General features: G+C 52.3%; 1 protein-coding gene across 1 annotated transcript; it reads right to left on the minus strand.

Moving 5' to 3' along the window:
* Positions 1-7,254: 7,254 nt before the first annotated feature.
* On the minus strand, positions 7,255-8,004 carry NEUROG2 (neurogenin 2). The gene has a single exon (XM_066360898.1). It carries the CDS (start codon positions 8,002-8,004, stop codon positions 7,255-7,257), a length of 750 nt encoding a protein of 249 aa, XP_066216995.1.
* Between the last annotated feature and the right edge of the window lie 6,984 nt (positions 8,005-14,988).

Genomic DNA, 14,988 nt, shown 5'->3' on the forward strand with positions numbered 1-14,988 from the left:
CCATTCTAGCGCCTGAAGCAGAGGCCATGGAGCCATCCTCAGTGCCTGGGCCAACTTTGCTTCAATGGAGCCTTGGCTGTGGGAGGGGAAGAGAGAGACAGAGAGGAAGGAGAGGGGGAGGGGTAGAGAAGCAGATGAGCACTTCTCCTGTGTGCCCTGGCCAGGAATCAAACCCAGGACATCCACATGCCGGGGCCGACGCTCTACCACTGAGCCAACCAGTCAGGGCCTCCCATCTATTTTTGACATAGAGGAAAATGGGGACAGGGACACTGCATGATTATTATATAAAGTATGCAAGGTAGTCACAGAAACAGGAGCAGAGCAGATGCCCCGGGCTGGGGAAGAGGTGGGCACAGAGCTTTCATTCTGTGAGATAGAAAGTTCTGGAGGGTCACCAACAGCAATGTCAATGCACTTAATACTACTGAACTGCAAACTGAAAAATGGTTACAAATTAATTTCTACGTATCACTTTTTGGGGTGGTTATAGACTCCAATGAATTAAATAAAAACGGTGTTTATCACAGCATCTTCAAACTTCCCAGAGGTGAAGCACTAAGTTGTGGTCAATTATAAGACTTTTTTTGCTACAAATAAGTTACACAGTCCTTGGATAAAACACATCCATACTAATTTGAGTGCAATCTTAGGTGCTGACAATCATCACGTCTTAGTGGCTTTTAACTCACAAGTTTTTTCTCCCCCCTGCAGCACCACTGGGAGTTGAATGTCTCACGGGACCTCTGCTCTTTCCATGGTCATTCAGAAGCCCAAGCATCTTTGAAGCACTGAGCATGCCCAGTGGTGTGAGAACATCAAATACTGAGGAGACTAGGGATGTCTCCACAACAGGCAGATGACAGGCTTTGAGTAAGAGTTGCAGAGACATGTACAGAAAGGAACAATGAAAGCACGTCTCTTGGAACATGCATGAACAGTGCCTCGTATCTGTGGGGGACTGTCAGGACAAGACATGGTCTACTCACACAGCGACAAAACGCTGAAGGACAGCTGCCCACAGCTGCCAACAGGATAGGTTCTGGGAGATACAGCAAGAGGTTGGTATGGTTGGATCATAGCCACCTTATTTGATTTTTCTCATAGATTTCTAGTCCTTTCCAACATGCTCACAAAATTTCTAAAATTCAAAAATGTTCCATAAATACAAAAGACTTGCAAAGCCTAGTATTTATGAATGCCCCCTTGTCAAAGGCCTCGTAACATCCCTTATTTTGCTGGGTTAGGGAAAGAGAGCTATTGAAGAAAACTGAATGGTGGTGTCCCTTGGAGGAAAAGATAGAGAAGCAGTAGTTACAGGAGGGCTGGGACCAGGAGCTCTCCTGCCAGCTTTGTAGTGTATTACCACCACTACCATCTTACATGTGGTGTGACAATCAGAGTGACCTGTAGCTAGGTGGGCAGCCCTGTCCAGTGCATTCCACAGCTCAGCTTCAGCAGCTCAGAACCACTGTGCTCTGAAAAAACTCTAGGAAGTCTAGAAAACCCTCCCCACAGTAGGACAGCAGAATCTGCTAAGAACCCAAACAGTTCACTCAAGTAGAACTGAAACCTTTTAAAATTATTTGCTTACAGAAAAGTAAAACTCATATTCACTACTCTCTTTCTGGTACTTCCCAGACTGAGGCTATGGCCAGATGGACCCATGGATCTACTGACAAAGACAGGAGCACCCATGGCGAAGGCCAGCGAGCATTCCCTTGGAGCACCGGCTGAGCACAGACTGTGTCTACAGAAATGAACTCTTTCTCTGTAATGCAAGAGAAATGTAGACTTGAACCCAGGACTCTGGAACTGCTTTATTGCCCTACCAGCAAAACCATGTCTCTTCTTTATCTACTTCTAAGCTACTGCAACGGAATTTTAAGAATCAAGAAAAATATTTTGGTTTAGATGGCTTTCATTAAAAAAAAACAAATATGTTTGACCACTCTGGACTCTGCAATGCAAAAGAAGTATCAATGTATTCATACAATACTTGTCTAAAGTTCCCAGTTAGACTTTTCTTCACACAGAACCACAGTATGTTAAAGATTTACCTCATTTGAGTTCTTTTCCACGATTATTTGGAAACTAGGGCAAGAAAATAAATTCCTCATATCCTCACGATGAATCAGTCTTTTTGTATCAGCTTGCATGTGGTGTTTCAGGAGTAAAAGATTGGAAATATACAAAATCAAATTTAAGTTCTCTCAGGAGCCCTCATTTTTAAACCATTTCAATGCATAGCAAGATTGTTATCTTGTGGGAAGAAAGTGACGACCGCTTTTGGGTCCCTGCCTGTCACCCTGTTCTTCACTTTTTTTTTTTTTTTACAGAGGCAGAGATAGACAGGGACAGACAGACAGGAACGGAGAGAGATGAGAAGCATCAATCATCAGTTTCTTGTTGCGCATTGCGACTTCTTAGTTGTTCATTGATTGCTTTCTCACATGTGCCTTGACCGCGGGCCTTCAGCAGACCGAGTAACCCCCTGCTGGAGCCAGGGGCCTTGGGTCTAAGCTGGTGAGCTCTTTGCTCAAGCCAGATGAGCCCCGCTCAAGCTGGCGACCTCGGGGTCTCGAACCTGGGTCCTTCCGCATCCCAGTCCTACACTCTATCCACTGCGCCACCACCTGGTCAGGCTGCTCTGCTATTCTTGTACCAAGGAGGCAATAAACCCCCAAGAGTCACAGAGCTGCCCCTGGAGCAGAGGGGGCTTTTATGCGAAGACACAATGCGCAGAGGGACCACAAACACATTTGAAAAGGAAGATGACCTCTTTGTCACAAGGAATTAGGCTTTATTGCAAGCTGCTGCCATGGGAACCGGCCTTGGGTCTCTGCTTATTTGGAAGGTTCCTGTTTCCCATTCTTTACTTTTCCTTCGTTTGTTTCCATCAAATAAAATAGGTGAAAGGTTTAGTCCTTTGCTCCATTGTTTACTGTCTCCAGGTGTGTCCCCAGGTCCTAAAGCGGAGGGGACGGAGGGGGAGGATGAAATTCTTGGAAAGGAAGGAGAAATGAAGACTCTGGGGACAGTCTGCCCGATGCAACAGGAGCACGGAAGACTCACACTCTTACAGAGTCTGTGAAAGGCCAGCTGCAGCCCAGCCGGTTTTGGACATGTGTCATTTGAAATAACGTTAACTTTCTGTCTCTTTGGTCCCTGGAATTCGTGTACCCTAGTGTGCAAGAGGTAACAGGAATCCGACCCAAACAGTGGGGAGTATGCATCCCCACTCCTGGATCCCAACTCCTGGATCCCAACTCCTGGATCCCAACTCCTTCTATTTCTTAAGAAATACGATTTTTGTGAAACGCTGGGTGTGAAGACCAACCTCCATCAGCAAAAGCAAAAGATTCGTGAGAAGAACCTCGATGAGGAGCTGACACGGTAGAAGCCGGCGATCCCTCCGCAAGTGGGTCGCCCGCCGGAGGAACCAGGTCGGCGGGCACTGGAGGAGCCAGGCGGCAGCCGCCTCCTCGTGGTGCGTCAGGCGCTCGGGTCTCACGGGTTAAGCGAGGAGTTAGCACCTGCCGGCCATTCCCGGTGTCCGGTCCATGGCCCAGGCGTACTAGCCCCCCCTCGCGCTGGCGTGGCTGTCGGAGCAGGTGCGGGCCAGAGACAAGAGCCCTCGCGCCTCCTGCCGCCGCCTGCGACCCTGGCACCGCGGGGACCCACAGTCATGCGCTGCAGCGTGCACTCCGTCACCTTGCAGGAAATAAGAGCCCAGCCACCCGGTTGTGCACTACGACCCAGACGACGGGGCCCCTGGGCTCCTGTCCTGTCTGGAACCCGGATTGTCTCGGGGCGGGGACAGAGCAGCCACTCACCTCGGAGTCCATGAACGACAACCATTTCCCGTGGGGCGAGGGAACACCGCTTCCAGGCAGACCCCCAGGATGCACACGCACGGGCATCAGGCAGGACTCGGAAACTCCGGATGGGGAGGGGACAGCCCACGTCTGTCACCTCCTCCCTTTTTAGGAACATTCCTTAAGTTTAATCATCAAAGTGGGTCCTGAAAGAAAAGAAGATGGCAGCTGACGCCCCGCAGCTCCGCGCTGCTGCCCCGCGCTCGCAGCGGCGACCGTGCAAACACCACTTAAGAAAGAATCGGCGAGCGCCTGCGGAGCGGGGACACAGACCCGACCAGACGCCCCGCCGCCCGGGCAGCTCGGGCTGTCGCCGCGGAGACACCTCGGGGCCCGCATGGAAGCCTGTCCTCCGCAGGTGGATCGCGGGGCGCCGACTGACCCGGCTCGTCACCTCCCGGGGAGGCGGCAAGGACGGGCGAGGATGTCCCGCTTCACGAGCTGCATCCGGAATCTCCGGGAGGGGACAGGACGGCTCAAGCGGCCTGCGGGGGAACTAGCGCCCACAGGGGCCGGGACGTCACTCTCAGCCGCTAAGAGCGACGAGACGCCGTGAGACAGAGGCACCGACTTAGTGTAACAAGAGGTCTGCTCTAGACGGGCCGGGGAAGCCCGCGAGTGCGGGTCGTGGGTGGCACGTGTGGCACGCTGCCGGGGTGTTTGGGGACCTACCTGGGAGTTCTGGTCCCGGAGAAACGGCGGAGGTGGCTGGCGGGTTCGGATCGGTGGCGGGGGAATCACTGGACCGTTGGCGCCCAGGCCTCTCCACCTAAGCGTCACCCCGGCGGGTTGCGGCCACAAACCTGAGCCAGGAACCGTTTCTTCTTCAAGTTTCCAAAAGACGCACCCTCGGGCATCATCACTAGAACAGCTGTTTGGCTAAAACGATGGTGTTTTAGGCCCCGGCCAGGTGGCTCAGTGGATAAAGCGTTCTCCCGCGAGCCAGAGGTCGCGGTTTCCCCAGGTCAGGGCACGTCGGAGGAGCGATCAATGAGCGCACAACTAAATGGAACAACTTGAAGCAAGTTGATGTTTCTCTCTGTCTTTCTTCCCTCCCCCCTCTCCCTCTCAAATCAGTGGGGGGGGGGGGGAGAAACTGTTTAAAATTCTCACACTACATGCAATTGCTTTGCTTGCTAGCTTGACTTTTTAAATACTAGTAACATAAATATGAATATAAGAGAAATAACACTTTCTCCTCATATCAAATAATAAGACTGGTGAATAAGACCATCTTAATTAGAAGGGATTTTCCAACAGGTCTCTCTAGACATGAGGTTATGTAAGATATTAAACATATAATTTTTTCCATATAGATGGAGAGGAGGGGTTTCACAGAGATATCTCAGGAAAAATTACCATTGCTTTTTGTAAAGTGTAGGTTTTAGGCCAAACCGGAAGCATATATAAAATTTATGGGGCAGAGGAGACTTAACAGCCCCCCCCCAAAGGATCTATTTATCTATTTTGGCTTGAGTTGTCATGGACACCCTCCCTCAAGGGGCTTAAACTTAAAATGTGGTCAGCCTCCACTTGGTCATCTTTGGCCCATGGCCAGTCAAAGGCCATTTATTTCTGCTTTGGAGACTGAAGTGCAAGGTTTAGAGTTGTGTATGGTAGAGACTGGGACACTATTTTTGCTTTCTCTTTGAAGACCAAGTTTTGGTGATGTGATTATTTTAACAAAGATGACTGAAAAGCTGCGTTGCTCTGTCAGCTCACTCGGGATGTTTTCTTTTCTCTGGGAGCTTGCTTTTCAAACCAACAAGCTCATTAAAACAGCTAATACTGAATCAGCTTCTAATAATGGATCTGTAGTCCGTTACTCACAGGGGCTAAAGGAGACCCTCAGCTTACAGATGGTGATATAAGCTCAAAGAGTTAAGTGTAAGAACCACATTTCTACACACACCACCAAGAAATGTCACCTTTGCTAGTTTTTAAAGTTAGGGTTTCTGAACTTTGAAGCTTATCATGACTTAATTATCAAGTAAATCCCCCTTTTTATTAATCTTCTGTGCTCAGAAATTGATTTTTTTAAAACAAACTTTTGTTTGTACTGAGAGTTACTCTCTTATGTCATTATTAGCGTTCCAAATATAATTCAGCTTTCTTGTGATTTCTAAGACCTTATATGTTAGTGTAATTCTACACACAAACATTGGTGGAAAACACAAGTATCTGATACAGAAAAAAATTTGAAAATACAACTTACTCTTTTAAAAGCCACACAAGCAGAAAAATGTTATAATACCACCGATAAATATTATGAAAATTAGATATTTTATTTATAGTTTAATCACAAGAACACTTTTCCTGTTGTTGTTTTTTTCCAAAGAGGTAAATACATACTAGAATAAACTCTGTAGGATATACAAAAAATACATACTTTTCCCATGAAAATTTTCTTTATAATAAATAGAAGAGAACACGTGTGTGGCTGATCCCCATTGAGCTCCGTGTCTGCTTAGGTTTTCAGTCTGTTGATTTATTTTTAATCTCTTGAAAGACGAGGGAGTTCCCTCTCCTCTGAAAGGTCAGGATAAATAATACATGAAGCGATCCCCCCTGTCCCTTTTCCTCCACATTTTTTCCTTCGATAGAGAGTTCAGCCTAGATTTCCACGCTTGCGTTCAATCAGTACAAAGCCTACAAATTATACAATGACTTCTAACCTGGCCCTCTAACAAAACAACTTTTTCCCTTATAAATCATAAGAGACAGATGGCAAAATGGAGAAGAAAAAGGAAAGAGAAGGACGGGACAATAGGCGTTGTGACGAGTCTGGGAAACAGAACAAAGTGCACGTCAGAGAGGGAAAGTTTGGTTTGACAGGTGAAGTTCCCACAGCCCGCAGACAGCACTGGGAATAAAGCAGATGCCAGGCATTGCGAATCTGTGGATAATATTATTACCAGTAACGTCATTCAGATGGTAAGACGAGTTTCTTTCCACTCGACATTAACATCTCTATGCAGAAGCCAAGGTGACGGGATGCAGGGAGCAACCCGGAGGCTCACTCGGACTTCAGAGTCCTCGGCGCTCGGGGCTTGGACGGGGGTGGGGAGTCATCCGCCATCGCCCAGCGTCTTTTTAGCCCTAAGAAGCGCCCCCCTCACTCGACCGTCCTTTTGACGATCGGCGCCATCCCAGAGCCCCTCTGAATAAAGGATTCCTTCTCCAGGGCACTGACCGCCAAGGAGCCGGACGTCCACTTCTGCTCGGGACGCGAGCCCGTTTCCAGGGCGCGGGAAGTGGGGTGGAGGGGGACGCGACGAAGACGGCCGGAACAGCACTGGGAGCAAGGCCTGGCTCGCGGAGGGGGCGATGGGGACCGCGGCGACCGCTCAGGTCTGGCGCTCGACGGGGACGCGGCCTAGGCGCACTGCCCGACCACTTGGCGGCGAGGCGCGCAGTAGCGCTTGTCGGGAGGAGCAGGCAGCCAGCAGTCCCTGTCCGACCCTGAGGGGCTGGGCGGGGAGAAGGCGCAGTTGTAAGGGGAAGTGGAAGTGGAGGGCGCGGAGGAGGGCGGCGCGGGGCTGTCGGTGCCGCTCCACGTGGACGCGGGCGACGGACTGTCTCCCACGCTGCCAAGAGCGCCGCCGGGGCTCAACAGCCCGGCCTCCGGACGCAGCGGGGCGGACAAGCCCCCGCCGCAGTGGTCGGCCAGGCGTAGAGTCTCGGTGAGCGCCCAGATGTAGTTGTGCGCGAAGCGCAAGGTCTCAATCTTGGTGAGCTTGGCGTCCTCGGGAAAGGTAGGCAGCACCTCGCGCAGCGCGTCCAGCGCCGCGTTCAGGTTGTGCATGCGGTTGCGCTCGCGGTTGTTGGCTTTCAGCCGGCGGGTCTTCTTGATGCGTTGGGCCGTCTCGGCCGTCTTGGCGCCGCGGGAAGCGGCCCGCGCCCTGGGAGGACGCCGCCGGCACTCATGCCCCAGATCCAGCAGCCGCGTCCCCGGCCCAGCTCCGCGCAGGGGCCGACGTGTTCCGTCCGGTGCTCCCCTCTCCTCTCCGTCCTCGTCCGCGCTGGACCGCAGCAAGGTCGGCGCCACCGCGGGAGAGGCCGAGTCGAGCAGCACCAGCGTGTCCGCTTCCTCCTTCATCTCCAAAGCCTCAGATTTGACGAACATCCTACCAACGGAAGCGGAGGCCGGGGGGGGGGGGGGGGGGCAAACCAAACGGGCGTCAACGCAGAAGCGAAGGCACTTACGCGGTATCCCCGGGACGCGCGCGTGAGAGAAGCCCAGATGGGAAGGAACCCCCCCCCCCAGCTCCCCGCTTGGTGACCCCGTCGCCTGCCCGCTGGGTCCTCTGTCCTCCCGGGAAGGGGCAGAGGCCCGGCGACAAACATCTGCGCGAGCCAAAGGCATTTGCACGCGGCCTGGGACGTGGTATAGGGAACTGCCCTCCGAGTTGGACACTTACTCAGCTGGCCTCCAAACGCGCGAGCGGCCTGGGCGGGACGCGTGCTCCTCCCGCACGGGTCTCGTGCGTGTGCTCGTAGTGCGTGTCCGTCTGTCACTCAGCCCCCGGCCGGCGGCGCCCGGCACGCGACCCCCAGGCACTCCAGTTAAAGCGAAGCGGCTTGTGGTCCAGTGGCTGCGTGTCTGGCACACGACTCTCCTTAAAACCCCTTATATACCCCCCAGAAAACAATCGGATCGCCCCCGGGCCCCTCCCCCTCCTTTTCCCCTCCCCCTGACTGCACCTCCCGCTTCTTTCTTTCACGGCTTTATCACCATTCAGTTCTTTCTCTCTTCACCCCCTTACTCTCCCCCGCCTGCCATCCATCCCCCACCCCACCCCCTTACCCCCTTTATCTAATCAGCATAAAATGGTTCCAAAGCTCCCGCTGGAGCTCGAGGCCTTAGTCGGAGCGCAGAGGCCGGGGCTGTTGCGGCCGCCGCGCATTGTGATTGGTGGCTCGCGCTCGGCTGGAGCGTGCCGCTAATTGATTAATGAATGGAGGTCGCGAGGCGCAGCTGGCCAATCCCGGCGCCCGGGACCCGCCGAGGCCCTGGAGCCACGCGCACTGAGCCAGCTCCCTTTCAATGGCTCGGCAGGGGCCAGGGCGCCGGGGCAGCGAAGACCCCCCAGCTCCGAGAAGCGGGTCGGAACCCAGGGGAGAACGGTCGGCCCTGGTGCTGCCGGGACCCTCTGGGCAGGGCCTCCTAAGAGCTACACTAACAGTAAACGATTTTAAGCGCATCGCTCAGTTAGGGGAGGAATAGGGTGTGGGTGCGCGATGTAGACACGTGGGGGACAAGCGTGCTCAATTCTGCAGAGACCGACGCCGCCGGAGAGAGAAGGACAGAATGTGGCAGGATTCATAGAGGCGTCTCCAGGAGGGGACCTAGAGAGGAGCGCGGTGGAGCTTTCTCAGGACTTGTGACAAAATGAGGCTCCGGGCCCTGACAAGGTTCCTTTTTTTAGGGTGACCCCAGTAGATGACAGGGCAGGACAGCCAGGAGGCCTCCTGCGCGGGTGGCAGGAGCCAAGCCGCAAGCGCAGGGGCTGCGCTGACATTTCCTTGACCCCTGCTCCGCGCTGGGGCGTTGTAGGGACAGGGGGCCGTCCTCGGGATTCTCCCAGCTTTTCAATAGGAAAAAAAAAAAAAAAGCTCAAGGGCGACTGGACTTGGAGAACTTGTTCTAAGTTGCTCGCCAGCCCCTCTGCTCCGCCCGAGCTCACGCCCACCCTCTTGGCGATGTGGCTGACTTTTCTAAGGACAAAACCCGAGTCCCCAGAGGAGCGTGCAGAGCCAGTGGGAGACAGGCGCCAGGGGGTGGACCGGGCACCAGCCTTCAGGGCAGCCCCATGAGATCCCCGCTGCACACTAAGGTGAAGCCAGGAGCACTTGGAATGTTAGGAATTGAAAAGTGGCAAAATTGTCTGCGTCTCTGTCCCATTGGGGTTTGTTAGAATTAGAAACAAAGTTATTTCAGAAGGAGAGATAGAAGAGGTTTTGTGTAACGTTTTCTGCAGGGAAGTAACAGCAGGATTGGAAAGCACAAGAAAAAATGTGAACATTAGAATCCCGTGAAAGAGACTGTTACCCAAAGCAGATCTCCAACCTCCAGACTTCCGTCTTGAAATGATTTGGGAACCACCACGATCTTCATTTTCCTCCTCGATATTTGTATTTTGCATCTCCCCCACTTTTTAAAACAAATTCCTTAGATTTAAAAGCATTAGTCACTTCCGAATCTTTCAGAACAGCTTGATTTCATTTGTTAGAAGTGCAGAAACTTAAAAGAACACACATCCAGGATCTGCAGAAGGCAGGGTCCACCTCTCCACTTCTTTGAGTCTCTGCATCATGAACCTGATGAGTCAGAACTTCATATAAGATGTGGATCAAGCGAAAGACACCAGAAGTGCTTATGGGTGACATGCACACCAGCATGGATTTACAGGTGTTGGTCACTGATACCAAACAAACAAGTGAATACACTTAATAGTCTTCCTAAAAGGAACCTGTCCCAAGCCAAACTTTGGCTAGCTAGGTAAAGATTGAAGGACAAGGTGGGAGTGGATGTAGGATTTTTGTGTTAATTTGAAGGAAACCGAATAAGAAAGTTAGGTTCTGAGGAAATTATCAAAGTGCTGAAAATAAATGCTGGGATGATGGGGTGAACTTTGCCTATCTACATCTCACAGCAGCCAATAGAAAACAAAGGACCATTTCTTTTTAGTGCCTGTTTGGACAGGTGGTTTTAAAATGTTGGTTTAGTTAAGAAGTGTTGGATTGATATGATGGGAACCCAGCTCAGTGGAGGCTTAAGGAAAACCCAATGAACCTTGTATAACCACAGACCGGAAGACTAGGGTGAGTCACATTAGTGAACACACAGGGACTCCTTTAGTTGACTGTTAAAAGTATTTGGGATCAGACCCTCCCCCCTATTTTTTCATGTTCTCCCAGCATTTTATGTTTTTATGATGCACTGAAAGGTCTATGTTTTCCTTTGTCAAAATCTAAACTTTCTGTGCTTTCTGAGAGTGAAAATATGGCGTAGTTAAATGTATCCAATAATGGTAAAGAATTATTTGGATAAATCTCACCTTTCTGATTCCAGAAATTTCCTTCAAAAGGAAAAACATATGGCAAGAAACTTAAGGTGGTGCACATATTCAAACACTGACTGACATAAATCAATCTCTATGTAAATATAAAGATATCATGGAGTTTATAGAATTTTATTTTTAAAGTAAGGACTTCTTTGGGGTATTCAGGGAATGTTACATTAATGTGCAAAGTACAGACCTTTAAAACATCACCCTCTAGATCAGGGGTCTCAAACTCGCGGCCCACAGGCCGCATGCGGCCCGCCGAACAATTTTGTGCGGCCCGCAGACTAATCCACGAAGTTCAAAATATTTTGGATAAAATTAAGTAAGTCTAGGGGCCTACTTGTATTTTTCATTTCTCTAGCATCCTAGCTAGATATTAGCTTAGTTAACAGCAGTTGTGATGCGAACTACAGTTTCTGGTTGTTTTGTGACACTGAGTAAACTGCATGTACGATTGTGCTTGTTGTACTGATTTTTTTTTGTTTTCAACTGCAGTGAGAAAAGTGTTGCGTAACAGTTGCCTTTTGTAGACCTAGTGTGGCCCGCCGAATGGCTGTAATCTTGCTCTGCGGCCCACATGCTGAGTTGAGTTTGAGACCCCTGCTCTAGATCATCGTCAACATGAGCTTAAAAATGTTGGTTTTTGAGCGAAGCATCACTCTTGATAACAGAACACTTCTGGAACTATTTCCTGCCATGATGAATGTTATTTTTTAGAGGAAACAACGCCAAGAACAGTGTAACAACCTAGTGCTATCTAGAAGCCGGCGATTCGTACCCAGTCCAGGAATTCTGTGTTCACCATTTTGCTCAATTTTGCTGAAAGAAAGCAATGGGAATTTGCAGTCAACGCCAGTGTCCTTAGCTGGACGCTTCCAGCCCTCTTTCAACTGAAATGAATTCGAGAGGCTCTTGTGTGGTCCACAAGATTGTCCGGGTGCAGCGGGCTGAACCGGGGGAGGGGAAGGGGCGGAACAGCCCCAGTGAGGGTGGTGACCAGGCGCTGCTGTCCGCAGCGTGAACTGTCCTGAAGGGTCAAACTGTTCATCTCCAGCCCCTTTCACTGCGTGATCCCACTTTAAGGGAACAAAAGCTCAAAGCAGGCGGTCATCAAGAAATGGGACACAATGATTTACACCCAGCCCTGCCTTAGGAAGAGGGGGCCCAGTGCATGTGGGGACAGCGAAAGGCGGCGTCACAAAGTCTTTGTGGCTCTAAGAAGCTTGAACTCCGCGACGACCCGGAGCCCGAGTTGAGGGTGGCTGTTGCCGTGGGGCCACTGGCGACATCACATCCACACTTCGACCTCACAAATGGCCAGAGGCAGCGGTCCCCGCACCAGGATAGGCAGATGCAGTTGGGAGGGGGCTTTCTCAGTGCCTGTGAACCCTGGTTGTGCCGCCCGGAGTCCAGGTTCCCCTTCCTCGTCCCCCGTGTTGAGACCTTGTCCTCAGGTGACAAGCCTGACGGGGACAGGAGCCCTGCCCCCCCCCCCCATGCCTGCGGAAGGGACACCGGCCGCCAGGGAAACTCAGGAGGGACACCAACCCGGACTCGGGGCCCAACACGATTAGCAGCCGCGCCGAGTGACAAAGCCCCGCAGAGTCTGGGACGTTAATCCCGCGTAATCCCTCCCCTGCACGTGGGGACCGCGCTGCCTGGGGCGGCTTTGCCATTCTTGTCGATGTCCCCGAGGAAAGTAAGTCCGGTCCGGTGACGGTCCCCCTTTGTGCTCCAACCGCGACAGAGATGCCCCCTTTGATGTCACCCGAGCAGCTTCCCTCTTTTCTTTCTGAGCTTTGTGAATGGCAGCCCCGGGGATTCTGGTGACATGGTGAAAGGCCGCGTCTGTGGGGTCTGTGAGACCAGTCAGGCGGAAGGAAAGGCCTGTCACATGGGACTTGTTCAGAGCAATGGCTGAGGGCCCAAAAGGTGATGTCCCCGCTGTCCTCACAGTGGAAAAGACCCCCAAACACTTTGTCCTCGGGGAATACACATACTTGTTATCACTGATACAAATGAAAAGGGTGATGCTGCGGTAAACACACTGGACTGTTCAGCAGAGAAAGCTGCGGGACCTGCCCCTGTAGGAACAGGAAATCCTCACTGGGACTCATCCACGCGGTGCCCATGGGCACACGCTCTGCGGGGTCCACCACTCACCTGGGAGCCCGCGTGCGATGAGAGACAGCAGACGTCACATTGTCATCAGAACACCGAGCGCTAAGATAGTGACCGAGGGCAGATGTGCAGACTGCGACCTGCGTATCAGAATGAGCAAGACCAGGCTTTACTCTCAGGGTTTCAAAGTGGTACTTGAGGCCCTGGCCTGTATCTCAGGCGATAGAGCCTCTGCCAGGTGTATGGACGGCCCAGGTTCCAGCCCTAGGAGCGGCACACATGAGAAGCATCACTGCTTCTCCACCCCTCCCTCTCCCCCTTCTCTCCCTCTTCCCCCTCCTGCAGCCAGTGGCTTGATTGGTTCACATCCCGGTCCCAGCACTGAAGATAGCTTGTTGGAAGGCATCAGCCTCAGGCTCTAGAAATAGCTCAGTACTTGAGCGTCCTCCCCCGACTGGGGAGGGTGGGGGTTACCTGGTGGATCTTGGTGGGGCACATGTGGGAGCCTGCCTCACTAGCTCCCTCTTCTCACCTAAAAAACAAAACTAAACAAAAAACACAAAGTGGTACTTCAGATCCCAAAGCATTCGGGGCCCACCTCGCAGCTGATTCAGTCTAGTTAATGAGTGACGCAATAGCTGATGCCACACACCGCTAGTGTGAATATGACTGCTGACGTCACGCCGTTAGCGCGATGACGCAACAGCAACATCACACTGCTGTTGCGGGATACAATCGCTGACGTCACAGAGGAGCAGCTAGGGCTGCGTAGGTCTGCAGGAGGTCCTGTGATGAAGCAGTGGCTGATGTCACACTCTCCCACAGCGTCACCACTTCCCTCCCAATGAGGGCGGGACTGAGCCTGCAGAAGAGAGCGGCCCCTCTGGGGGGGGGGGGGAGTGGCCACGCCCCATCCTGTCTCTCCTGAGCATCCCAGCCACGGCTACACACTGTCACCTCCAGGCCTTCACCTGGACTCCGCAAACCTGGGGCGCCTGGCACTGCCCGCCTCTGCCCGATGCGGGACAGGCCAGAGCCTCCGGGTGCTGGTGGCCCCAAGTATGAGAGCGGTGGCCCCGGGGGCCCCAGGTCCTTTGCTTCAACGGTGTCGCTCCGCGGTCTTGTTCCTAGTGGCCTGTCGCTGGTCTGGCACTTCTGTTCTCTTCCCAATGGGCAGGACACCCCTCCAGCAGGCCTCCATGTGGGCAGCTGTGGGGTGGGGCTCCGCAACTCCTGTGCCCGCCCCCGTGTCCACTTTTCCCGCTGTTTCACTGTCCTGTACTTTGTCAGGCAGGTTGTGCCTTACCAAAGGTCACAGGTAACTTGGACTTTCGGCACTTGACTTGTGTGGACAGTATGCACGTCTGAGGGACAAGGGAGCTATAAACACGCAGATCCTGGAGAGGAATGTTCATGGGGCTTATCTTTTTGCCATTGGACAGTGGTAATTTCTATTTTCTTCCTATTTTCCAAGATAATTGTGGCACATCTAGTGTCAGTAATTATTACTTTAAAAACATTGCCATTCTATCTTCTGTAGTCTTCATCAAAGACTGGAAGCAACTTTCAGATCAGAGATGTCTGAAGTGGGGGGACTTATCTGCAGTAAAACTATCTCCAAATCCCTAGTCTATTTTTTTTTTCTGCAGTTGAAAACGGGGAGGCAGTCAGACAGACTCCTGCATGTGCCCGACCGGGATCCACCCGGCATGCCCACCATGGGGTGATGCTCTGCCCATCTGGCGCATCGCTCTGTTGCAACCAGAGCCATTCCAGTGCCTGAGGCAGAGGCCATGGAGCCATGCTCAGCGCCCAGGCTAACTTTGTTCCAGTAGAGCCTTGGCTGCAGGAGGGGAAGAGAGAGACAGAGAGGAAGGAAAGGGGGAGGGGTGGAGAAGCAGATGGGCGCTTCTCCTGTG

The sequence above is a fragment of the Saccopteryx leptura genome, chromosome 1 (assembly GCF_036850995.1).
Source record: "Saccopteryx leptura isolate mSacLep1 chromosome 1, mSacLep1_pri_phased_curated, whole genome shotgun sequence".
Taxonomy (NCBI): domain Eukaryota; kingdom Metazoa; phylum Chordata; class Mammalia; order Chiroptera; family Emballonuridae; genus Saccopteryx; species Saccopteryx leptura.